This window comes from Streptopelia decaocto (assembly GCF_964273445.1).
Source record: "Streptopelia decaocto genome assembly, chromosome: 2".
NCBI lineage: Eukaryota > Metazoa > Chordata > Aves > Columbiformes > Columbidae > Streptopelia > Streptopelia decaocto.
Window position 1 is genome coordinate 116,951,859 of NC_138655.1, and position 26,612 is coordinate 116,978,470.

Here is a 26,612-nt window from a genome sequence, read left to right on the forward strand (position 1 = left end):
ATGAATGGATTAAAAAGATAAGACAAAGGTCTGACTACTCAATCAGCTATAATCTTGATAATCTTGATGGCAGGCCTTGAGAAATATAGGTCAATATGTTTAATGTTAGCTACTTCAACAGCCCTAAGATTTAAATGTATTTTAAAAAATCGTAATTCTAAATTTGAGATAATGGTTGGACTTTTAAAATGTTTTCAAGGCAACAAAAAATAATTATCTCGTTATTTTGCTACCTCCACTCATTCTGAGCCCTACCATGCCGTCCCCAGTCAAGGTGAAAGGCACTACACACACAAAGTAAAGAGTTTTTCATTTGCAAACAAGGACAGCCTGCTCTCCCATATGAGGTCACTTCTCTTTGGAAGTGGGAACCTCTCAGGTGCCTGAGCTGAATCCAACAGGGATTATGAAGGCAGCTCACAGCTAACCAAAAAATGAAAATAAAATTCAACAAGGCTGCATCTCAATAGGCCAGCCAGGTGTTGGATATGCTGTTGGGTCATCTGTCACTCCTTAACAGGCAGTAGCCACAGCAAAGGGCAAAGAGCAAGCAGGGACACAAGCCCTCAAACGACCCCATGTGTGTCAGCAGAGCTCAGGGCTGGTGCGAGGGAAATCATCGTTCGATGTGAAAACATGTACCACCTGATCATGGGCTCTCGTTTATCCTGGGACTGAGGATCCTGAGCCGAGGACCACACTGCCTGTTCCCCCACACTGCAAAATTCCCTGTCCTCCCCCAGCTCAGGAACTCACACAGCAGCAAATTTGAGATGAGTTGGTCTGTTAGAACAAAGTCACTATCACTTGCTGAGAGGGAGGTCAAGAGGAAAGCAAAGTAAAATTATGCACAGTCACAGAATCACAGAATGACTGGGGTTGGAAGGGACCTCTGGAGATCATCTAGTCCAACCCACCTACTAAAGCAGGGTCACCTAGAGCAGATTACACAGGAATGTGTCCAGGTGGGTTTTGAATGTCTCTGGAGAAGGAAACTCCAAAAACCTCTCGGCAGCCTGTTCCACAGGCAGCTCCTCACTGGCCCAGGGACAAAGTGACCCACACAATCTGACTACTTTCAGTATAAAATGGCACAAGAAAATAGTCTGTCCTTTGCAGCATTACCTACTTTATGACCCCAACAGCAAGGAGCTGCCATTGTTCAATTGTAAAAAAGAAGGAGACTCCACAGCCTCTCTGGGCAGCCTGTTCCAGTGCTCTGGCACCCTCAAAGTAAAGAAGTTTTTCCTCATATTCAGATGGAACCTCCAATATTTCCCTCTGTGCCCATTGCTCCTCATCCTGTCACTGGGCACCACTGAAAGGAGTCTGATCTCATCCTCTTGACACCCACCCTTGAGCTATTTATAAACACTGATGAGATCTCCTCTCATCCTTCTCTTCTCCAGGTTGGACAGACCCAGCTCTCTCAGTCTCTCCTCGTAAGAAAGATGCTTCAGACCCCAAATCATCTTTGTAGACCTTCACTGGACTTCCTCCAGTAATTCCTTATCCTTCTTAAACTGGGGAGCCCAGAACTGGATGCAGTACTCCAGATGCGGCCTCACCAGGGCAGAGTAGAGGGGGAGGACAACCTCCCTCGACCTGCTAGTCACACTCTTCTCAATGCAACCCAAGATACCGTTGGCCTTCTTGACTGCAAGAGCACATTGTCACAGTCGTGGTGAAACTGTATCAGGTTATAAGCGGGGTGAGCATCAGCGCAGCTCTCAGTTCATTTTTGTGATGAAAAGCTTATAATTTAAGCATACTTGACAGGTACACAACAAGCAGAAAACATACTCAGTAAATAGTCAAGTAAGAAGCCCCTATCTCTAGAGTACAGAAAGGTTCACCTTACTGTAGGCACTGCATTGCGTAAACAGAATGTGTTGGTTTAAACTCTGCTTGAAACCCACGGTGGAGAAAAGGTTCTAAAATGAAAAGAATCAACAGTTGCCGGCAGCAAAAGGGCACAATCCACAGGAAAAAAAAAAAAAAAAAAAAAAAAAGAAGAATATTCTTGCTCCTTGGAGGCTACTACAAGCTACTTGCAGTAATTAAAAACAACTCGGAGCTGCACACTGTTGACAACTGGGTACAATGTTGTTTTCCAGCCATAGATAGAATTAATTACGCTGCTCTAGATTGCCTTTATTGATTTCTGCTTTTTTTTTTTTCCTCATTAGTCAAAACAACATCACAGAACAACTATTTGCTTTATTGCAGAATCTGCCTCTATTAAAAAAAAAAATTACAAAAGGGAAATAAAATTATTGAAGACAAAATGCTACTGAGATCTAGCCGTGCACTGTATGGTTACCTTACATAGTATCTGTATGTGCTGTAGAAGTGAGCAAATTAATCAAAGACTGTGCAACTTATGCATAGATTCAACCCCAGTTTATTTAATGTTTTTATTTGCTGTTGATTCCCTAGGTTTACATCTTAAATATCTGAAATACAAAGATACAGTGATAAATTCAGCCTCACGCTGCCCAGCACAAGATCCTTCAGACCCACAGCAGTGTTCTTTTGCATTACTCAGGTGAGCAGCCTGCTCTTCCTTCATCCTCTTCCCTCCTCACCAAACACCTCCTGAAACGTTCATAGGTCAAGTTTTAAATGCAGGCTCCGAGTGAATCCCGCCTCAGCGGGCATCGCACCCGGGTGGCCTTCAGCAGGACTGCTGTTTCAGCAGGGACCACGCTTCCCCCCCATTCGGCCTACCGGGAGGCCCAAGGCTAAAAACGCGGCGCATTTCCCACGCCTTTTTTTCAGACCCTTTGGTCCAGGCAGATAACCCACCCCACGGCACAGCCCCCGCCCCTGGAGAACGCCCCTCAGCGCATGTGCAAGAGGCCGTGCGGAGGCGGCGCAGGCGCAGTGTTGCCGCACCCCCCAAAAACCCGAGACCAAGATGGCGGCGCGCAGGGCGGTGCGGGGAAGTTGAGGGTACTTGAGGCGCAGCGGCGGGTTCCCGCGCGCAGGTAACGGTCCCCCAGCGGCGGGCGCGAGCGCGGGGCTCGCCTCCTGTCAGCCCAACGGTTCTAATGGTCGCCCGCTTCCTCTCCTCCTCACGCTCACCCCCTGGGCGGCCTTTGCCGCCGGTCCGTGCAGCCGTGCGCTCTCCGCGCTTACCCGCGCCCTTAGCTGGCTGCCCCGCCGGCTCTGCAGCCCCTCAGAGCGCCCCTGTGCCCCGCAGCGCCCCTCCCCGAGCCTCCCGCCCCGCGGGACTGCCCTCCCGCTCGCTCCTTCCCGCCGACGGAGCTGCCTGCTCCCATGGTTTTCAGCAACGGGCCACCAGCCCAGGGCTTTTGCTGATGAACTGCGGGGCGGGGGAAGGTTGGGAGAATTAAATTTTATTTTTTAATTCAAATTTGAGCAGCAGTGAAAAGAAAGGAGTTTGGCGGCCTGCTTCACTTTCAGGGTGAATGAAATGCTTTGGCCTTTACCAAGCAGTTTTCAGTATCTTAATGTATTAAAGGCCTTTTCTCTTGTGTGCTTATTGCATCCTTCCAGAGCAGGGTCTCAACCTTGGTTCCTCTGTCAAACCCGGCCCCTTCCTCCCCTCTTGGCACACCTGCCTGAGGTGGACAGGTTTAGATTGTGACCTGCTGCTTCAGAGACACACACAGCATTGGGCTGGGTCGCCCTTCTTGTTCTGGTCCCATGCGCACAAGCCTGGAAAGGCAAAACCACTTAATGCCACTTCTCTTGCATTTGGTCACGCTCAGAGAGCTATGAAATTGGTGAAGGGTTTGGAGAGGAAGCTGTATGAGGAGCAGCTAAAGTCACTTAGTTTGTTCAGCCTGAAGAAGAGGAGACTAAGAGGAGACCTTTTGGCAGCTACAGCTTCCTCACAAGGGGAGGAGGAAGGGCCTGCTCTGAACTCTTTAGTAACCAATGGCAGAACCCGAGGGAATGGCAGGACGATGTGCCAGGGGAGGTTTAGGTTGGACATTAGGAAAAGGTTCTTCCCCCAGAGGGTGGTGGAGGACTGGAACAGGCTCCCCAGGGAGGTGTCACGGCCCCAAGCCTGACAGTGTTCAAGAAGCATTTGGACAAGGCCCTCAGACACATGGTGTGAACTGTGGGGTTGTCATATGTTGGCACAGAAGTTGGACATGGTGATCCTTGTGGGTCCCTTCCAACTCAGGACATTCTATGATTTATGTGCTACATGTCCTTGTTCAGCCTAGTATCTGACTTGCTGATCATCCGCATCTTGTGCATGAGGGGGTCAGGGAGCGGGAAGGAGACCACAGATCTCTTTCTCATCCTGGGTGTCCATGTGTTTAAATGAGCTTTGCTCTAATGCTGTGTGACCCAGACAGCAGCCCCTTCACCACTCGCATCCACTGCTTTGAACCCTGCTCACATGACCTATAGGGCCTCAGGCCACCCAAATGTGCCCTGGCAGGTGTGACATTGGCAGGTTGGCTTCTCTTGAGCTGTGTGCAGGCGTGGGATCTAGCTCGTGTCTTTCCGTCTCTTTTCAATGTGTGTGTAACTCTTGCATTTTAAAATGCATATTTTTTTAAATCAACAATGCTAAAAGTGGCCTGCTATAAGGAAGTGGTCCTTCTCTTGTAAAATAAATTGAAATAATAGAAATAAGACATAAATAATAAAAAACAGTCAAGCAATGAAGTACTGAAGTGCGCTTGCTAATTTTGAGCTGACTGAATAAATGTGAGGTTATAGAGGAAGAGCAATCAGGTGTCTCCTGAATAACTTATGTGCACCTGCGCTGGGAATCCTGAGCTCAGCCCTGGATTTGTTATTACAAGTGGGAGAGATTTTAGAGATTAGCAACAAAAAATTCAAAGCACTAGCTATACTGGGGACCCAATTTAGGTGGTACAGCAACTATTTCTACTGGTAATGTTGCTATCATATGGGAAATACATAAATACAACTGTTCTTTATGCAGAGTTTCTCTACACACAGATTTTACTGATGTAAATTTTTGCAAGAAAAATTATGAGCTGACTGAAATAGCTAGCTTGGTACAATAATCAAGTGTATAGGCCAGAACTTGGTAAAAATACAACCACAGAGAATAGGAAATATTGATATAAATAAGCTTTTTAAAATGAATTAGGCATCAAGATGGGGAAGAAATTTTCTCAGCATAAGGTTTTTTAATGCCATATTTCCTACTGTAGGGTGTAAAATCAGTAAATGTCTATGGAGACCAATAACAAATTTGCAGACTGATCTTTGTCACATCTGAATATTTTTATTTTAGAAAATGCACTCAAAAGCATCTAAGGTGTTCTTTTAACTGGATATTTAGTTGATAGAGAACTGAGTTGCTTTACTTGCTTGATTTGTTGAATTATATCTTGTCTGAACAGTGTAAGTTTCTCATGTAGTTCCTATAGGAAACTATACTGAGGAGGAAGCCCTTTAGCAAATAGTTGATTTAGAATACCTAGTTGAAATCTACTAAATATAGTCTTGCTCCCCTATCTCTTTTCAGTGGTGACAAATTCAGTAGTTTTACAGGATAATTTCATCCAACTTCTGCTTCTCCCTATTTCATTATAATTTTTTTCTAATGCCCTGTTGGCCATCTTCAGTAAGCTGAGTTTCTCAAACCTTTACTTGGCTAATCCTGCTTTTATGGGAGACTGAATGCAAGAATTGTATCTTATTAGAGGAGAAATCTTAACAGAACAGTTTTGTTCTGTGCAAAGACCACAGTTAGTACTCTTGGCTAAAAAATAAATGCTTTTCTAACTCGGAACACATGGGAATAAAATGCAAGTACCATGGAAAACAGCCAAGTAATCTAAATCAAGCTATAATATGTTTCATAGCTAGCAAATCTCTGTACAATAATAATAACAACCACAGAATTTCTGTGTATATATTGAGGACTGAAATAAATGTTTTTGTCTTTTTCAGATATCGTAACCTTAAGAATGCAGTCGGTTTGTCAGAGAGTTGGCACTTGTTCCTCATGTTTGAAGAGACAACTAAATGTCTTCCTGGGATTAATTAAATGGCAGAGAAGACTGGTTCCCGCTTGTGTCAGAACTATTTACAGTGAGACGGGGAAATGGGAAAAAAACTATGGGTTGCAGACAAGAAAAAGAGTTGAAAATTGGTGGCTCCCAAGAATAAAGGATCAATTCTGCAAAATTTCAGAAACTGATGTAAGCATTACGAGAAATTTGGAGATTACATGATTAATAGTTTTGTTTTTTTCACAATGAAATTAACTGAGAATTACTTAGTACAATTGGCTTATAATGATGAGATGTATATTACATTTCAGGGGAAAATACTTTTATGTGATAGTAGGTTATTAAAAACAGTTGGTGAAATAGGTGGAAAAAGAATAGTGAAATTCTAGGAAAAACACAATCAGCAAGGTATGAGTTTGTAAATTTAGGAAGTATTTAAGTAATCAATTCTTTCTTTGTGTATTATAACTCATTTAGGAATTCATTATGTAAAGTACTAAAAGAAACATCTTCTATGTTCATAAGTTTTGTAAACAATTTTCTAAAGATCTTGTTCCCAGTGTTTATGACAAATCTACTACTCTGCATATTGTGATTAATTAAAATCTGTGTTAAGGGAAGGTGATTTTTTTAAAAGTATTTTCTGATTTACAGTGTCCTAGGAATAATGAGTGTCTTGCAGAAAAAAAAAAAGTTTTCCCATGCAATAAAAGATCTTGAAAACAATTGTAATCCTAGTCTCTGACTCTTTTTGCCTTTACAATCATGCTCACTCACATAGGTATAAAAACCGTTTTTGTGCCCCTTCATGTTTGTTTAGTCTTTCCTAAAATGTGCCCCCTCTCCAACCAAAAAATGATTCTATTAAAGTGTCAGAGAGAGAAGAGAGTCTTGTTTTTTCTGAGGAATAAAATTGAGATGAAAATGGTGTGTATGCATACACGTAGCAGGGAGAACAATAATTTTGGCTTGTGTCTTTAATATATGACAATACATGTATATGTAGGTATCATATATGGTATGGATGCTAAGTTATAAAGTATATTTTAATGATCCTTTATGCTTATTGTTGAAATATATTGAATAACATCTCAAGAGGGAAATAGTGTATAGTGCTGCAAGTATTCAGATTATTTCTAATTTTGCTATTATTGGACAAAAGTGATAAAGAGGAATATATGATAAATGTGAACAGAGTTTGGTTCAGAGCAGTAAAAGCTGCCCATGTTTTTTTTTTCATTATTAACATAAGAAAAATAGCGTAGGAACTTACTGAACATATATTAATTATAAATTCAACGGTAAATAAGGAATAATCAATGTGAGATAATGTTTTATTTCTTTGCAACTTTTGTCAATTTATTCAAAATGAACTAAATTAAATTTTTTCCCTATGCAAGACACTGCTTGTAAGATGTCTTTGAATCTGAGCATACGTAGTGGAACTGAACAGTTTCACATCAGTGGCTGTTCATGTGATTGCAAATGATTTAGTCACTCAGTGAGCTACAGCAGTTCAGCTGACAAAAAGCAACTGGCCCTGCGTGAGCTTGATGTTTGCTGCAAATACAAAGTAAAATGCTGATTTATCTTTTAAGAGGATAATTTAATCTGCCGTGTTTTCATTTTTTGGTGGGACTGATTAGAAGCACATAGATAATCAGTGACAGATGCTATGATAGGGAATGGTGATTTCTTAAGCTGCAATTACATTAATATATCTTTTATTGAGTAACAGTGGATTAAAATAATTTTCAAGTGTCATATAAATAAAAATATAAATGGCAGCAAGGTCTGGTAAAACATCTCCATTTACAGCCCCGAATAACTTGATCCTAGGAACTCTGTGAGTGGATCAGTTGGATCAGTTCTAGCAGAACCTTGTGTCTTTTCATGGTGCTATGTAGATGATAATGTGTGCATGTGTTTATTTAAGTGAAATGCTAACTCACATAGTCATAATGTTCTAAAAATTTCTTCCTAGAAATCAAGACCAAAGTTTTACGTGCTTTCTATGTTCCCATATCCTTCTGGAAAACTTCACATGGGCCATGTTCGTGTCTACACCATAAGTGACACCGTAGCTCGGTTCCAGAAAATGAGAGGGATGCAGGTAAGAAAAGATCAGCAGTAGGGCTGAGTGATTTTTTTTTTAATGTTTTAATGTCAGAACTGATCAGGAAATCGGTATTTTCCAAAATCTATTGAAGTGGAGGCTTAGTTGGAATATATGCTACAAATGGATAAATAATGACCTGTGGAGCTTTGAATATTGAAATTTTAGACTTTTAAAACAAGTGGTGCTCAGAACTCAGGGTTGATAACAAATCATTAGAAGCTGTCTCAAATGATACTGCAGATGCTGTATCAGCTACCTGAGTGTGTTGATGTATGGCACAGTGTTGATGAGATGTGTGGGCCCAAACATTTCTGTGAGAGGAGACAAGACCCTACTGCCATCTCAGTGGACCATGGGGCACAAAAAAGCATTGCTGGCAAGAGAAAACTGAGACACCACAGAAATTAACTCCTTTGATCTCTTCTGCTCCTGACTAAAGGTCGATGTCCTTTGTCTGACTCAGAGGGGCATCCTGCTCTTCTGGGCCAGCTTGGAGAGAAACCCTTTCTCATGGCTACTGTAAGTCAGATGAACGGAATCACATCACACGTCACATCTTGTGACTGTAACTGTAGAAGTTTATGTTTAGTAGCAGCTGACCCCTTGGCTTCCCTACTGTAACCTTGCTCATACATATGAAACGCTGGCTCTAAGTCTACAAGGTCGGCTAAGATTTAACTGCTTGCCACATTTCTCTGTTGTGTTCCTCTTTTTCCCAATCTGCCCTATGCCTGGCATAATTTCTCCCTCATTTTTCCCTCACTCCCTTTTCTCTCTCTGGTAAGTAGAAGGTCTAGCGGAGAGCCTAGTCCCTGCAGTCTACAGCTGCGATCCTGGTTAGAGTTCTGCAGTAAAGACTGGTGGATAAAGTTTGAAGAATGTGAGGAAGGGAGAATTGTGGCCTGAGTGACAACTGTATTAAGGGGGAAGAAGACATCTCATAGGGGGAAAATGTTAAGAAACTGGGAAGGAGTACTATGGAAAGAGAAGACCCAGTTTTGGAGTAGGGTACAAAAGGAAAGAAATAGCAGTAGGCAAGAATCCAGGATGAAACTCTTATGTCCAAGAGAGAAAGAGCAGCTCAAGAATATAAGAATCAGAACTTCCAAGGAGTACAAAGATGATGAAATGAAGAAAAAATGTTAATTGCTGATTGTTGTACTAAATGCAATTTCCTTGCTGCAAATGCTGCAGAAGTGTAGCGTTTTTTGGATTTATCACCATCCATGAGATTCTTAAAGGTATTGTCACTGAATTATTCAGTGTACTGCCTTTCCATATACTATGTGTTTTATGCCAATGATGAACATACCATGCACTGAATATGTGCTGCTGCTTTACAGAAATGCATTGTCATGCTTTTAAAATTACAGAAAAAAGAAATAGCTACCTTAGACTTTAAATGAGGAAAAACCCCCACAAACAATGTCTAATGTAACACTAATGTTTCCTAAGTCTTCTGAATGACCAGAACTTAGATCTCACTAAAAAAAAAAAAAAAAAAAAAAGCCAACTGTGTTCTTGAAAGGACTTTTAATTCTTGCTTGATGTTAAGACCACTGGAGATGTCATTTCAGGACATAGCTCATCTCTCATCAATAACAGTGGAGATATCCGCTAAAATTCTGTTCAGAAAGATGAAAACCGGCTGCTTCTTGTACTAGCTAAAATAAAGTGAAAATAATTGTCTACATCTGGTAGGATGCTGTAGGTGTTAGTTTTTGAATACAAGGGAAGTAACCACCTTTAACAGAAACCTTTGGAAAAACGAAAAGTTAATATAATTGCAATGAAATACAAGAGCCACTGTGAAAGCAAGTTTTTATTTCCACAGTTGCCTATTTTATCCAGAAAAGTTTTGAAAGTCTTTTAAAGTTTTTAAATCTTGCATTTCAGCTTATTTTTACATTACATGTAAAAAATTACTTTAAAGTATGTTAGAGTGCCTGTAGAACATGCTGAATTTCTATAAATATGTGTCTCTTCTGTTGTGTTAACCACTTTGAACATCTATTTATGGCTAAAGGTGGGCAGCCGAATAATTTAACCTTCATGTACTATTAAGAGACATTAAAGATTTTTCAGATGATTTTCTGAGTATGTCAGACTAAAAACTGTTGTGTTGCTGATGTACATTAACTTGCTGGAACTTATATTTACCTTAAAAAACCCTTTTCTTGATTACTTATGCAAATTTCTCCATGACTTAGAATAAAAGTCTTTATAATTGATTTTCTCCTTGCAACTAATTTATCAGCCTCTAGATATTTTCCCTGCCCATTGTCACAGTTGTCCAATCTGTTGAAGATTTCTTTATTATGATGCTTATAGGCTATGACATGGTTATGTCTTATTGTAGATAAAATTTAATATACCAAATAATTTTTTCCCCTTGTATTCAGGGAATTACTGGAATTCTTCAGTACAAAAAACAAAGAATGCTTTCGAAACAAAAAATATTACTATGCATGATTTTGAAGTTGTTCTATATTTTTTTCTGGATATTCAGCTTAAATAGTGCATGTTTGAATGTCATAAAACTGTGCTAGAAGCAGGTTGAAAGTGTTTGTAAGGCAACGAGGAGTGATGGGCTGTTACCATGAAAAAGGCAAAAACGTTCAGGGAGAACTTTAGACTAAAATGTATATTTGTTGTCTAATAAGCAATGAGGGAAAGTATCAGAGAAAGTATATGTGGTTGAGTAAGAAAGTAATGTATGTTGAATAAGGTAGAGATGTTTTTCTTAGAAAATGCCTTCATGAGAAAATAGTAAATTAGTTTCATATTGATTTGATCCGAACAGGCAAGGATTGGATTCTTTGTTGTAATACTTAAATAAGGATAAACTTGAATGCTTTTACAGAGGGATTAGAGCTCCTTTAGTCAATTGGAACCATTCTTTGGAATGCATTTGTGTAATTTCTTCATATTGGAGGTAGTTTGAAATCTTAACAGTGAAAGTGTAAAATCAATTGGATGCTCATTTTTGTTTTTCTAAACTGGGACGTTAGTATTTCATTTTTTATGGCTGCATAGGATCTGATTTAGTTTCAATTAAAATGTTCTAGAAAGGTAATATACACTGAAATCTACTGATATTTGCCAGAAACCTGTATTTCACCAGCATTTTAAGTCGGAAAATAAATATGGTTTGCTCTTCCCCCCCCCCCCCCCTCTGTTTTTGGAAGAAATACTGCTTTAGCATAAAGCTGTAGATGATATTGGTGACTAATGACAGTGAAAATGGGCAATCGAACAGATTACCTAATGAGCAGCAGCCTTTTCTGTGATACATGACTGGCTGAGCATTTATTAAATGATGTGCACGGGCAGGATTTGATGCAAGTGCAACCACAGTAAGCAGTTACTTTTTCAGTGGAGTGGTGAGTGATCAGCTTAGCGGAGTTTTCAGTAGGGGGTGCATGAAGGTGTGTATTGCAGTACAGCGGGGATCACCAGAGTTGCATTGATCATTGTCTTGTTCCAACACCCCTCAAGTGCCTGCGGGCAGTGCGTGGGAAACAAACTCTTTCATGCACTTGGATTAGGTTGCTGGGTAAATGATTTGTAGAGTACATCTGTTGTAAGATAACTTGTTTACGTTCTAGTTACTGAAGATGAAGTTTGAAGACTTTGCGTGGGAACTGTAAATGATACAGATTACTTCGCATGAATGCAGTGAGCTAGTCTCTTTCCCAAATGTGTTAAGGAGAATATTTTTCTTGAAGTGCAGTTAAAACATTTTTAATGCAGGTAGGGTTCTAGTCACAGATTTTATTACAAGCATATTTCTTTAAAAATGCTATGAAAAAGTAATTTATATATTTTAAATTGCAAATTTGTACCTATTATTAAACCAACCCAGAACCATTTTGTGCCGTTTCTGGTTGCTTTTTTCTCCATGAATTTACATGTATGTTGTGAATTCAAATGTCATAGTTTTGAAATAAGTTAAGATATTTCTTATTCATTATTTGAGAGTGCCATGGACATATTATAGAGATATTAATGATAATTTTCACCATGGCAGATTTCCAGTCTGCTGCTGCTCATGAAAAAATGATTTACCACTGCTTTATCATACTGTTATTTTCATGTCTTTGATAAATTCCGAAGTGGATAATTTGTGCCTCTCATAGGACTGAGAATAATTCCCTTAGCAATCAGTAAACAGAGAGTGATTCAGTTCAATAGTTCCTGTGATATCTTTTTAATAAAATTTTGAATTGAAATTGATACCACAGTGAAGCTGTCATATGTGTGAGTTGTGCAGAAATGAGAATCATCATTGGACAATTCAGGATGAAATTCCTGCACACTAGGATCAGATTTCTTAATTTCTACTTAAAATGCTTCTGATAGATGGGACTGGAATATAATCAGTGATATTTCCACAATATCCTCAACTGATTTAAAGAGTGTTTTCATTTTATCTAGAACATTTTTTTAAATTTGATATATTTTCATTAATTGTTTTTCCTTTCAGCAGTGAATCTTAATACTCTTGAAATTCAAAAAATGAATGACATTGAAGAAAGGCAAGTTTAATTAAAACTTTATAATTTAATTCATCAGTAGGATAAATTATTTCAATACAGTTCCATTTTCCGATTGTCATTAGCTGCTAATCTTTACCTATTTTTGTGTGAGGCTGTTATGCCCTTTTGCCAGGTTGTTTTCTGTAGTATGAACTAACTGGGAAGTATTACAAGTATCCTATGTGAATCGAATCTTATTTAAATTTAGTTTTCCAGCAAGAAGTACCAAAGGTGTTAATGAGCTCACTCTGATTTTGAAAGAAAAGGAGAAAACGAGATATTATTTTAAATGCAATTATGTTAGACAACAATGGATGAGATTAAGGAGAAGAGACACCTTTGTTTTCTGAATGTTGTGGTAGTGTGTGGACATAGAATGATTTTTCATATTTTGTGTCTTGTGAGAGCAAGAAGTACATGAGAGTGTTTCATAAGCAGAGTTATGTTTTGATAGAAATCTGTATGGGTCGATTATTTTTTAATTTGAAAGTGCCTTATTAGAATGCTAATATTGCAGTATTCTGTTGCAGAGGAGCACTGAAATAGTCCTTGCTAGAATATACACACTAGTAAAAATTCATTATTTTAATCTATTTCCAGGTGTGCTTTGTCTGTTTGGGTTTTTTTTATGTGGTGGTGGTGGTGATTTTTAGCTGTTGTGTAATGGTGTTTATTGCCTTATGCACTTAAAACACAATCTAGCTGCATTCAGCTGGAGGTCTTGTATTTAAAATGTGTTGTATCTGTAATCTGTCAATTTAAAATTGAGATTTTCAATGTGTTCAGTCTAATTGTAGGCAGCCAGTGGAAGAAGCAGCCATCCCTTACTTTCCCCTCTGCAACCCCCTGTTCTTACTATCTCACTTGTGTGTTGTTACACGGTTGTGAGATCGAGTGCAAGGAGGATGACAGAAAGTTGCTGCTGGGGCCAGGGGTGTTTTCTGGCACGTGGAGCTTGCAACCATGGATGACCCATTTTATCAGCATTTTGGGATTAGTTCATGTTAAACATGTCATGGGACTATAACCAGAACAGGAATGTGGAATTTGCTGTATTGATTCAAATCACTAGTCTGTCAGCAAGCCTCTTCATTTTCGATTGTCTTCTCTTATCACACGCTCTCTGAGATAAATACATTTATTTACAGGCATTTTTGACAGTGATTCTGCCATCTTTCTTAAAATGTAGAATGCATTGATCTGGATGTAAGAAAGATCCATCAGCACCCTGGCCATAGTTTTGAGACATACTGAGCCCATCAGCAGAGCAAACAAGTTTTTTCTTTCTGTACAAACACTAAGGAAAATTCAGAGAATTGTCTGTCCTAGTTATATTGACGGAGGCAGAGAACTGAGTGTTATGAGATCATTGTCAGCTTTGTGTTATATAGTACCTGCTGATCTCGCCTACTGATGTCAGTGTGATGGGCTGATTGCTGTGGCAGTGAATAGATGAAAATCCTCTGAAAGGAAGAGCTGAGATCTCAGAAATTAATATATGGAGTTACTGTGTCTTCCTCTGCTTCATCCCACAGTTGCATTAAGAGCTCCAGCCATTGTTAAGGACAGATTTTTTGACCATGCTGTGAAATGATTCTTACACTGATGCTTATACGAAGTCAGAGTCTTTGGGATCTAAAATGTTTCAAGATGCAGCTGTTTTCCTTTTTAATAATCTGCTTGTGAAAAGGTGGCTCAGTGTGGTAGCTACCAAGCCCTTAATTTCCCACACACTTAATAAATGGTTTCCTTGCAACTTCATGTTCCTGTGCAAAACGTGGTATGTTGAGTGATAAAAAATGCCAGTCTTTCATAGCTGATCCTGCCAGATCATGTGAACTTGTGAGGATCTTAAGCCCTCTGTGTTCAAGACTAACCTAGTAGTTTTAACCAGCAAGCGTTACCTGTCTACTTCATGGTGAAGATCAGAAACACACAGCTGCCTTTTGCGGTAGAGAAATAAAAGAGACAATAAACTTGAAATCATTTTCTAAACCACTCTGCATGTTACATTCATCTCTATAGCAACTACATAAATAGATCTATCCTGGAGATTAATTTGAGCATATTTTTAATGTCTCTTTAAATTCAGGTTTCTGATTGAAACTTGAATTAGTGTATTTCTTCAGCCCTTTAATTTGAGGGATGCTATTGGCTGTTAAATTGAACTGTCTTTTGAATGTGATAAGTGAATACACTGTATGATATTTTTAATATACATGCTAGAATTGGGAAGATCTGTGTAAGCAGATAACTCCTGCTAGCGCTGATGGTACAGTTATAAAATGTCTGCACATCAACTGTCTGGAGCATCAGTCAGCCCTTTTGGGGAGCCTGTAGCCAGTAGTGAAGCTGTTCTTCCAACATCCTTTTGCTTGTGAGCGTGAGGAATGAGATTGTGCCTTGCTTTTGGCTGCAGGAGATTTTCAGAAGCCAAATTTTACAAAAATCAATCAAGAGTAGCTTTTTTAATCTCAATGTGCATCAGCCTGTAGGAAAACAAGGTATTCATAGGGATGCAAGTGTAGGGCATTTGTCCAAACAAACAGGGTTTAAATAAGAGAAAATATGTATTATATGTGAAAAAAACAATCTGGTTTATTTCGTCATTTCTGTCCAGAGATGGGTGGTCAGCAATAGTAGTGGTCAAAAGAGCTCAGCTGCAGAAATTAATATTTTACTGTGTCCTTAAAAAATTCTGTTGAGATTTGTATTTTATGTAGAGTTTACCTACCTTTTATCTCTTTTACACCAATAGTTCTGATTACTGTTGGGGGGAGAAGGAGAAGGGTTTGGGAGAGGTGTGCTTCGAAGAGGCGTTGACAAGTGTTTTACAGTCGAAATGAGATTTCCGTGTAACGCTTATAATGTGAGGAAGTGGGGAGTTAGGAAATCTGACTCATATTTTCTGAAACTGTGATACAAGGAACAATAATCTCTCTTGATTACAGGGAAAATTTTAACACAGCATAGCATTCCGATTTCTAGTAGATTTATACATAAAAAATGGGCAGTACATGGACCCTTCCTGTACTGGCTTGAATTACAGTTGACCAGAGGTTAATACCTTTGGTTTTGTTGCTGTATCAGCAGAGTAATGATATGCAGCAGGTTTAGTTTTAGATCACTATTGAAAACAAGAATATTGAGGAGTCACATCTGTTAAATTCTGCGGGTTTTTTTACACTGATTTGGTGCCTAGGGCACCTTTATAAACATGTCTGTAAAATATTTTTTATGAAATAATCCATTGAAGACAGAGGATTGGAAGGTTGTGGCAACGAAGGATAAAAATATTTCAAACCAGTGACATAAGTAGCTCTTGTGCTTCAGAAACGAACAGATTTTTTTGCACGGAGATAGTTTATGTATTTAGTAGTTTATATGTTTATGTGTTTAGTATTGCTGGACTTGCTTTTTTATTGCTTGTTTGCTTACTTGCCGCTAGAGAACAAATGCTTTATATTTTTAGGGGTAAAAATGTTGATTTCTTACAACCTGTAAAACATTACTCAATTATGCTGTTGTTAAACTTGTGTAACTTTAATCATAGTCATTGAATGTATAGCACATTTGTAAGAAATGGCATTGGTTTTATCAGGTACCTAATATACAAGTGTGTTTAAAGGTAGCATCTTGAGTACTGGCCTTTTTTTCCCTGGTTATTAAACAGTTTTAATGAATACTTACTGTATTGCTTGATTATTTTTCTAAGTCATTTGCACATTAATAGAAAATACATATATCTGTTTCAATATAAATTATCTATTATATTTTGTAGTAAACATTTTTTCCATCTTTATTTCTTTGTGGTCATGAAATACGATTTGTCAGTCTGCGGCCTGTATTTACAAAAGATATTTTTAAAAAAATTTGACTAAAATAATTTTCTCCATTCATTTCATCTGCTGGATTCAAGGTTATCATAGGGTATTTTTTTGTCTTCAACAACAAGAACAAAAAAAGTAGGCTACACATCAGGTACAGTTATAAATCCATTGGTTCAATTAGTTTTGTTTGCTTTTTTCTTCTCCTTCTTTAGGATGAATATTTGATTCTGTTTGGTGGTAGCATCAGCCACTAATTTTGACCACCACACAGATTTACAAAGGACTGAGTTTTATTGTTGTCAACTGGGAACTGGTTGTGAGGATTTATTACATAAAACTTTAACCTCCCTCTAATATTGCGCTGTAGATCACCAGTGTGCTTCATATCCATCTTGTAAACCAGGCATAGCTGTAGTGGGCATGTTTTGAAGAGATTCAATTCAGACAAAGCAAATGCTTAAATACAAACCACCGTTTATTATTTGGATGCAAACCACTGTTCATTATTTAGAGGCTTGTGTGCGTTGCTAATGCCATTCCAGAAAGTTGCATAATATTGTGGTTTTTGTTTTTGCTGACAGGTGATAAATCCAATGGGATGGGATGCATTTGGTTTACCAGCAGAAAATGCTGCCGTTGAACATGGGCTTCACCCTGCAAGCTGGACACAAAGGTAGTTTTTAATGAATTTAAGTAATATGACATTGCCTCTGTGAATACCTGTACTGTGGTCCCTTAAACCAACAAAAAATGGAGCAAAACCAGCATAGAAGAAAGATGGTACAGAAAGAACCAGGATTATTTGCTAGTGTTTGATGGGACTATGCAGATGACTGAGTTTTGAAAAACAAATGGATCAGGATGATTTTCAAGGTTTTCATCTCAATTACTTTTAACTTGTGAAAAGATAGAGTGACATTTCCCAAACACCCAAATCAATGAGTAAGAAATAAATCAGAATTTCCTTATGGGAATATATATCTTAGTATAGAACACACAGATGAAAATTATGAGCTATGTGGTTAGATTTACTAGCAGTTTTCAGTAACATGACAGACAAAGAAGACAGGTTTTTTCATTTGAGACCAGGTCTTGGAAAGTGATAAGCAGCCATTATTGCTGATGATTTCTGTGAAAGTTTTGGGCTTTAAATCTCAGAATTGGGTGTTATGTTCCCCTAACAGTCTTTGAAATGATTAGAAAGTTATATAAGTAAACTTTAATTTCTATAAATGACTCAGAAACAAATCTTCTTAAGTGAAGCTGTTTGTTGTGCTCTGGGTGCAGTAATCTAGCTGTGATATCTTTTCAGACTTTCATCTGTTTCCTTCTTTGGTAATACTGGTTCTTTTTTCCCCTGCTTCTGGTCCCATGTTAAGATAATTGATACTCTTCCAGCTAAAATATGATGACAACTGATTTCACTTAGGGAGAATGCATGAGTGCACTGCACACAAATTCTGAGTTAGTTATACTAATTTTTAAAAGATTTCTTTCATGTATGGTTTAGATGAGAATATGTGTGACAACCAGTTACCATCAAGACACAAAAACCTGGTTTTGTTCTCTTGTGAGTCTGAAACATCACTGTGCAGTGTGTTGTGGGCTATCAATTACATTGTAGGATGGTCAGTAAATCGATGATTTCTGTCTTCCTTCAGTAATCCTGCTGGAGCTCAGCTGTAAAACAAATCTCCGTATCTGTTTTATGTGGCTGCCTCAGTTTTAACTCTGTTATCTTGATGGAAACTTCACCACATAGAGGGTTACTGTGATCCTTACCTACATGATAAATGAGGACAAAGAAGTGAAGGTTGTAGTTTTGAGATGAGGCTGACATTAAGTACTTTTGACTACAAAAGGGTCAGTGTTTCCCCCTCCTCTTTACTATGTGGTCCCTCCTCACCTACTGTACTAGCATTGACACTGGTAGAACATCTTGTTGCACTGACTCAGCATGCTAACTTAGAAGAAAGCAGTTCTGCCAGCTGGCTGAGTTGAATTGTCTCAACAGAAAAGCAGTGAGCACGTGGGGCAAAGAGACTGTGCCATAGCAAAGGGCTGTATCGGCTCAGCCCGTCTCATCTAAGCTGTTTGTCTGGACCATATCAAAAAGCATGTAACAGGGCACAGCCTGAGCTGATTCTCTTCTGCTTCTGTCTGTGCTCTCCTGTTTTTCTCTTGTAAAAAGGTGCATGTTATTGCATACACTGAAAGCAGTTCATCTGGTAATTATGAGATGTTTTACACTGGAAGAAAATTCTGCTTTGAAAATTTTGTTAGTCTTGAAAAGAGTGATCATCTAGTTTTTAGAGTTAAATAATAATATCATAACGACAAACAGACAAGTTAGCACATCATCATTGAGATTTATTATAAGGACAGCCAAATAGGAAAATTATTTACCTACCCAAATTTTTGGATCATGCTAAGGAAAGCAGGTGGTTTATCATACCAGCAGTTTAAATTCTGACCACTGACGTAATTGCCGTCTCCTGTTTTCTCCACTGTCCCTGTCCTGAATGTTTCTCATGCCTGCAGCAGGGATGACTGAACTGAACGTTAAGCTGTGGTGGTGTGATAGCAACCTGATGTGTTTTAGTCATCCCTGGAGCACAGTCAGCCACTCATGTAAAAGTGGGCACACTGTAAGCATTTCAACTTAGTTGGTTCAGGAGTGAACAACCAAATTTCAGGGCATCATAATGTTCTGAATAGATGATGTAGAATAAGCTCCAATTAACTATTACATCTTACATCCTCAAAGTTAGGAAAAAAAACATAAAATGAACTGAAGACAGTATTACTTATACAAAACACACATAAATGTTTGTTAGTAGGAATTAGTATAGTGGAAAAAGCTTTATAAAAATACACTCAAATTTGAAATTTTTTTATTGGTACAGTTCATGTTGAGTGGGACTAATAAAAGCAGTATTACTGCAAGTATGGCTTCTCCCAGTGGAAGCTGTTAGTCCCTAGGAGAGTTACGATTAATTTCCTGGTTTACCCATACTGATGTGGCCCTGCTTACAGGCCTTTTCTAGTATATCTGGGGCTCTGCAGCTATTACTACGGGATACTTACCAGGTGGACAGATGATGGTAAAGCGGTGGATGTGGTCTATCTTGATTTCAGTAAAGCATTTGACACAGTCTCCCACAGCATCCTTGCAGCTAAACTGAGAAAGTGTGGTCTGGATGATCAGGTTGTGAAGTGGACTGTGAACTGGCTGAAGAAGCCAGAGAGTTGTGGTCAATGGGGCGGAGTCTAGCTGGAGGTCTGTATCTAGTGGAGTGCCTCAAGGGTCGATACTGGCACCAGTACTATTCAATATATTCATCAGTGACTTGGATGAGGGAATAGAGTGCACTATCAGCAAGTTTGCTGATGACACCAAGCTGGGAGGAGTGGCTGACACACCAGAAGGCTGTGCTGCCATCCAGCGGGACCTGGACAGACTGGAGAGTTGGGCAGGGAAAAATTTAATGAAATATAAGAAGGGCAAGTGTAGAGTCTTGCATCTGGGTAGGAGCAACCCCAGGTTCCAATATAAGTTGGGGAACAACCTGTTGGAGAGCAGTGTAGGGGAAAGGGACCTGGGGATCCTGGTGGACAGCAGGATGACCATGAGCCAGCACTGTGCCCTTGTGGCCAGGAAGGCCAATGGATCCTGGGGTGAATTAGAAGGGGGGTGGTTAGTAGGTCCAGAGAGGTTCTCCTTCCCCTCTACTCTACCCTGGTGAGACCACATCAGGAATATTGTGTCCAGTTCTGGGCCCCTCAATTCAAGAAGGACAGGGAACTGCTGGAGAGAGTCCAGCACAGGGCAACGAAGATGATGGAGTGGAGCATTTCCCTTGTGAGGAAAGGCTGAGGGAGCTGGGTCTCTTTAGCCTGGAGAAGAGAAGACTGAGGGGTGACCTCATTAATGTTTATAAATATGTAAAGGGTGAGTGTCACGAGGATGGAGCCAAGGTCTTTTCGGTGACAACCAATGATAGGACAAGGGGCAATGGGTACAAACTGGAACACCGGAGGTTCCACTTAAATATGAGAAGAAGCTTCTTCACAGTGAGGGTGACAGAGCACTGGACAGGCTGCCCAGGGAGGTTGTGGAGTTTCCTACTCTGGAGACATTCAAAACCCACCTGGACGGCTTCCTGTGTAACCACATCTAGGTGTTCCTGCTCCGGCGGCGGGATTGTACTAGATGATCTTTCAAGGTCCCTTCCAATCCCTAACATTCTGTGAGTCTGTGTGGTTCTGTGATACTTGCATTACACAGTTATTCAGCAGTGCAAGCTTGTTCTGGATCAGAATTAAATGCTTGGTTTCATGGCTGTCAAATTAACCACTGTGGGAGGATAGATTATACTTTATCTGACATAATGCATTTTAGTAGGAAGTTTAAAGTCCATAAGAAATTCCAAGCAATGTTAAGGTAAATGAATGAATCCACACTGGGTTACTAGTTAATATTATGTAGTTGTGAGTATTTTTGTAAATGGTATTTAGTACATTTTCAAACTAAAGCTTTGCTGTATATTCTGATCTGTCTTATTTTACATTTGGAATATAACCCATCTGGGGCAAGGTCTAGTCCTACAGTTTGACAGTTGACTTAAGTTTATCTATGGCTCTGCTACCACCAGAAGCTTAGGGGTTCCTTGTCACCTCTCAATATATATGTCTCCCACCACCTCCTTTGTGTTGGTTCAGCTGCTTTTGCAACCACAATATTGGTGTAATCGCCCTGTTGATCAGAGGGAAGCAAGAAAACTGGTAGGGGATTTTTGGAGAAGTTTTTATAGGGCATGTCTTTAGTTGAATGGGTGAGCTGACTCAACTCATCCTATAGCCACACAATCACTAGAACCAAAGCAAAATACAGCCAGGATGTCATTACCTGGATAGAGCAGGATTAAACTGCTTGTGGAAGTGAATACTAGTGTATTGTGAAGATCTGAGAGTGCCCTTTTACTCAACTGCAATTAAGATAATTAAAAATAATGAGAAGTGATACTCCAGAAATGTTTCTCTCAAAATGCAGTGCCATATTTGCCTTTGTTATGTCCAAATCAAGAGAAGAAAAATCATTGTCTTGTACACACAGCCACTGAAACGGAACCAGAATGCACTAGGGACTTTTAAAACTATTATATTTCTGACAGTTCTTGAGTTAGTGAGATAATAGTGTTTAGAGTTTAACTTCTGCTTATGATTTCTCACTACTTTATAAGCACCTGATTTGAAATATGATCACATGAAATAAATACTTTTTATTTTTTATTTTTTGCAGTAATATTCAACACATGAGGGAACAGTTTGATGCACTAGGTCTGTCTTTTACATGGGAAAGGGTAAGATTTTCTTTTTTTAAGGGATGCTGCTTTATTGTGTTATAGAACATAGAAAAACATGGAATTTCACCATTTTATTACAAAATATATAGAAGTCTTTGAAAGCAACCAGTTTCAGTTGTTAAACTTGTAAACACTTGAAAAAATGTGGAAAATTGAGCTTCTCTCAAGCTTCTTATCAAAATTCTCTTATTTTTGAGATACTATCATGATCTCATAATCTTAAGGTTTAGGAGAATATTTCTTTAAAGTAATTTCCATTTTGCATTCAGTTTTTTCCTCTGCTTTTTTGGCTCTTTCAAAGTAGCAATTTTCTGTGTTAAAAGTTAGGCAGTCATCCAAATAGATATTTATGAAGCAGCATGCCTTTTTATTAAGGTATATGTGTTTTGAGGAGTGCTTTTTTCAATGTGTGTATTTTTATGATATACTCAAGGGTTTAAAGCTAGTAACTTGAAAGAGTGGCTTGGTTATGTTATTCTAAATTTGAAGTATAAGCCCGCATTTTCTTATGTGTTAATATCATGATTGTTTTGGAAAACAGAAATTTTATCTGAAACACTAATGCCTGAGAATCAGGTGTTCACCTTAAAAACCTTACCAACATAATCAGACATAAGCTAATGTCTTTTTCAAGATAAAAAAGGAATTAATTTTTGAAGCAACTGTAAGGCTATTGCATTTACCAGTGAATCAAAGTCAGTCACTAACTTTATATTCTCAGCAATAACAGTTGCTTATCACCTTAATATGAAGCTGAATAGAGTGATGGAGATGCTAATCTTGGATTTTATAGCAGTATTGTTGATCTGAAAAGGAAAAGGATTCGTTTTCTGGCAGTCTGAGACCTGCCATCTGTTTTCTTTAATCTTGAAGGTGAAGTTGTTTATTTGTATGTCTTATATCTAAAAATCATATTTTGTTGTGTCATATATATGCCAAGATTTTCAGTATAAGCCTTTTTAGAAAGATTTTTGTTTTCTTGGTAGCCAAAAAGTTGCTTTGAAAATAAAAAGTTTGTTGTGGAAGGTTTACTGTACACATTTTTGACAATTATTTTCTTATATTGAAAACTGTTAGTATCTCAGAGATTTTCTGTGTGTGTAACCCACAGCAGTACTTCAAAACAGTGAAATCATATGACTAGATTGTATTATGGAACGCACCAGAGTTGAATGTTGCAGAGGACCTTTCAAGAAAATTGAGAAAATTCACTTCTATATATGGTCTTTTGTTTAACTCTTCAATTCTGAAGAAGGGATGGAGAACTGGCAATACTGAAAACTATGGCAGGAAGTGTAAGTGTGCTGGGGAAAGTAATTCCTCATCTCTGTGCCTGTTACTTGAGGCTTACCTTTACTTTTCTAGTAAACCACATTTTGGTTAATGAATACTTGTGGAAAGGACTTTGATGCTGCACAACTAAGTTAATTTGAACATTTGCTTAATTAAAATAATTTAGAATGCTCTAGGGGCACTGAATTTGTGGTTTTCAAAGTTAAGATTTTTAAAACAACTGAAAAGTGTTCCTTTAAACATGATGAATTTTGGAATTTTCACTTCTTAGCTTATTAGTTTTTATTTTACCTAGAAAGCTTGCCTTATTAACTGGAGTAAGAGTGACCTGAATGGTCACCATTAGAAATAGGTATGTTTATTCATCGCAAAAAATTGTATGACGCCTGACGGATATGTGCATTACATGATCTCCAAATGCATGGATCCTTGAGCTAGCTGTGAAAGAGCCCCCTTTGGAAGCAGCATTGCTGAGCTGTGGCAGGTGTATTTTCCAGTCTGGTAGAGGCTGCTCCTCTGCGTGGCTGAAGAGTCTTGGGCAGAGCATCTCACGCCTCAGCTGCGTCGCTGCTGGGCTGGCTCGGGCATCTTTGCACAGTGATGCACCGCACTGTGCGGGTACTTGTCTTGAAAGTGAGCTCTTTCGGATCAGCAATATATTTTTTTTAATTATTCTGTACTTGTGTGGCACTAAATCAGTGGCTTACAAAATACTGTGGCAATGCAAACAAACCCACTAGTGTGAGTCCTATGTAAAATGCAAGAAATACACTTTTTACATGGGCTAGTCTAATTAACCAAGACTATTGTACAAAACAGGAGTTTGTTTTTAATTTCATTTCATTGGTGTTTCTTAAATGCGCTGCTTCATTGTGCTAGAGCATAATACCTAGCAAATACGTACTGGAAGCAACCCATTCCCGTACCTGAGATCCGTATTTTAGTGTGCAGTGAATTGCCTTTTCAAAGTGCAAACCTTTTATGTTAACTGTCTCTGTCCTCTGTGGCCAGCTTAGAATATATGCCGAGATGATATGAAGGAAACTTAAGTAAATTTTACCATTTTACAAATGTTAAGTTAAAAAAAAAAAGTGTGAAATCAATAAAAAGTACATTTGAACACCTTGTTCATGTAGCTGTGCTGAAGCAGCTGACTGCTTATAAAGTCATGTCTGGTGTTCAAAAAAGTCCTGTCCAGGAATATGAAGACTAGTTGTAGTTTCATTGCTTGCTAAAATTATTATGAACAAATCCCAGTGCACCTGAGATACTAGAAGTTTCCTTTTATTCATCTGGGTTTTCTTCATTGTTCCCTCTGTCTTACAAATCAAAATGCAACAGTGTTTTTGTGTTGTAGCAGTCAGTGAAATTACTTAACCAGTAAGGTACCACAGATAAGGCATTATTAAAAGCTAATTAGCTTATTTCAGAAAGCGAGTTTACAAAGACACTTGAAAATTATTCTCCTAAACAGAAAATGTAAGCAAACTAAAAATGAAATTAAATACATAAAATAGCTCTGTAAGTACTTTGCTTTAGAGTAGTTTTGAATATTAATAGTGATCTGGTATTTTTTCCCTGAAACATGTAGGTATTTTAAGTGCCTCAAGTACTAAATGTTATGTTTTTAAATCTCTTTGAAAATGATGTGATCTGGGAGAGAAATTTTTAAAAAATAATGAATGAGAGAACATTTCTATTCTGAACATTTATGTTTGTTAGATCCAGGGTTGAAAAGCTGCAGTTTGAGGATGGAAGAAATTCTTCTGAAATACAAGAAAAACACCTAGAAAATAAAACCCATTTTAGTTATGTTTTGGTTTTAAGATAATAACAATTTAGGCATTCCTGGTGATCAAATTTCTCCAAAATACCATCCCAGACAGCATAACAAACTGCCTACCACTTACTTAAACATTATTTTCAGGGGAATTAGGCAATCTAATTTTCAAATATTCATAGAATCAGCAACAAGGGATGGAGACCGTATAATATTTTTCTTTTCTTTTGCTCAAGAGTGCCATCAGACTGAATGCATGTTCCCAGCAAGCCATCAGTTCACCACTGTATTATGATATCAATCTGTAACTTTCTTGTAGAAGGTGGCTCATACTGCCAACATTTTTTAGCCTTTTCAGTTCATGCATGCCAAGTAATGTATTTTTTTGCCTGAGAGTAATGTTCCCCTTCTGCTCTCTACATTAAAAAGGTGAAATATTTGCTAGATTTTCTTTGTGCAGATATTTTTCTGTTTACTGTGGAAGTTGTCGTTCTTGTGCACTGCCAGAGCATGCATGAAGCTGTAGCAGTAGCTAAAGCATTACCTATTAAATTCTCTTTTTATCACTGATAATCAGGCACCCTACTTGTAATTAAATAAAAAGGAAACTGTTGATACAAGGCTACTTTTTTCCAGGAAAGACATTCAAGCTCCAAAATGTAGGCACTGCATGACGTTTGTATTTGCAGCTAATAAAGCATGAAACTAAGGGCCTTTGAAATACAAATATTCAAATGAATTTAGAAATGTAGCTTGGGCTAGCTCTAACCCTCTCAAAATCAAATAATTATACTTCCAGATGAGGTGATACATGCCCTTTAATACCAAAATAGGCAAATAATAGATATAAGACTTTTTATTCTTCCCAAGTAGATTTGGAAAAAATACGTTCAGACTTTTTCTCCTTATTGCCTTTTTAATAAGTATCAAGTGCAACATGGCAGTCTTCAGGCTAGCGTAAGACTGTGCTAGAAATAAAATTATTAGTAATAAACTAGGAAATTACTTCTCTCTAGTGTAGTTAAATGTTATTCACAAAGCCTCTTGGATCTTACAACAGATGAACACTTTCATGCAGCCTGTAAATGTTACTTTTATTAAAAACAAACAAACAAAACCAACCATGAAAGTAGCTTGAAGGTGTAACCTTCTTAAAAAAATGCCACCAACAACACACAGAAACCAGTTTTAGCTTCAGAGCTGCATAATAGAAAGTTGTAAGAATGGAACAGATTTATAACAAATGATGAATTATAAAACAAGGCATTTGAAAATTAGTTTTTCCTTTATTAATGACTAAAATATTCCATCCAGTTTGTTTGTGGTTTTCTGTTTTGTTTTGTTTATCCAGGATTCTTTACAGTTGGTTTTTCCATGTTTTTGCTAACTGGAATTTTTTTAATCAGATTTTTTAATAATGAACAGCACTTTAACCTTAAGGTGGACCAGTTGCTTCCCAAGTAGCACTGCTCTCTTATCTAAACTGTAATACCACTATTTAGTTTGTAACTGAGAATTTATTTGCAGAAATAACTAAGATACTAACCCCTCCATCATGCTATTTGTAAGGAACAGATTGCTGTGCTGCGATAAAGGGATTAAGCAGGATAGCTTTTGGTAAGAATAGGCATCTTTCATATACCTTGACTATATCTGCTTCTTTTTAAAAGCAAACCACTTTTAAAGGTCGTTTGTTTTAATTGTTTTA

General features: G+C 38.2%; 1 protein-coding gene across 1 annotated transcript in view; it reads left to right on the forward strand.

Annotated features, from left to right (window-relative positions):
• Window positions 1-2,866: 2,866 nt before the first annotated feature.
• Window positions 2,867-26,612, forward strand: part of LARS2 (leucyl-tRNA synthetase 2, mitochondrial) — an 88,397-nt gene continuing 64,651 nt past the window's right edge. The window contains exons 1-5 of the mRNA XM_082044819.1: window positions 2,867-2,990; window positions 5,917-6,167; window positions 7,963-8,091; window positions 17,047-17,138; window positions 21,768-21,828. Coding sequence (XP_081900945.1) covers window positions 5,934-6,167; window positions 7,963-8,091; window positions 17,047-17,138; window positions 21,768-21,828 — 516 coding nt within the window. The 5' untranslated portion in view covers window positions 2,867-2,990; window positions 5,917-5,933. The remainder of the gene's footprint in view (window positions 2,991-5,916; window positions 6,168-7,962; window positions 8,092-17,046; window positions 17,139-21,767; window positions 21,829-26,612) is intronic.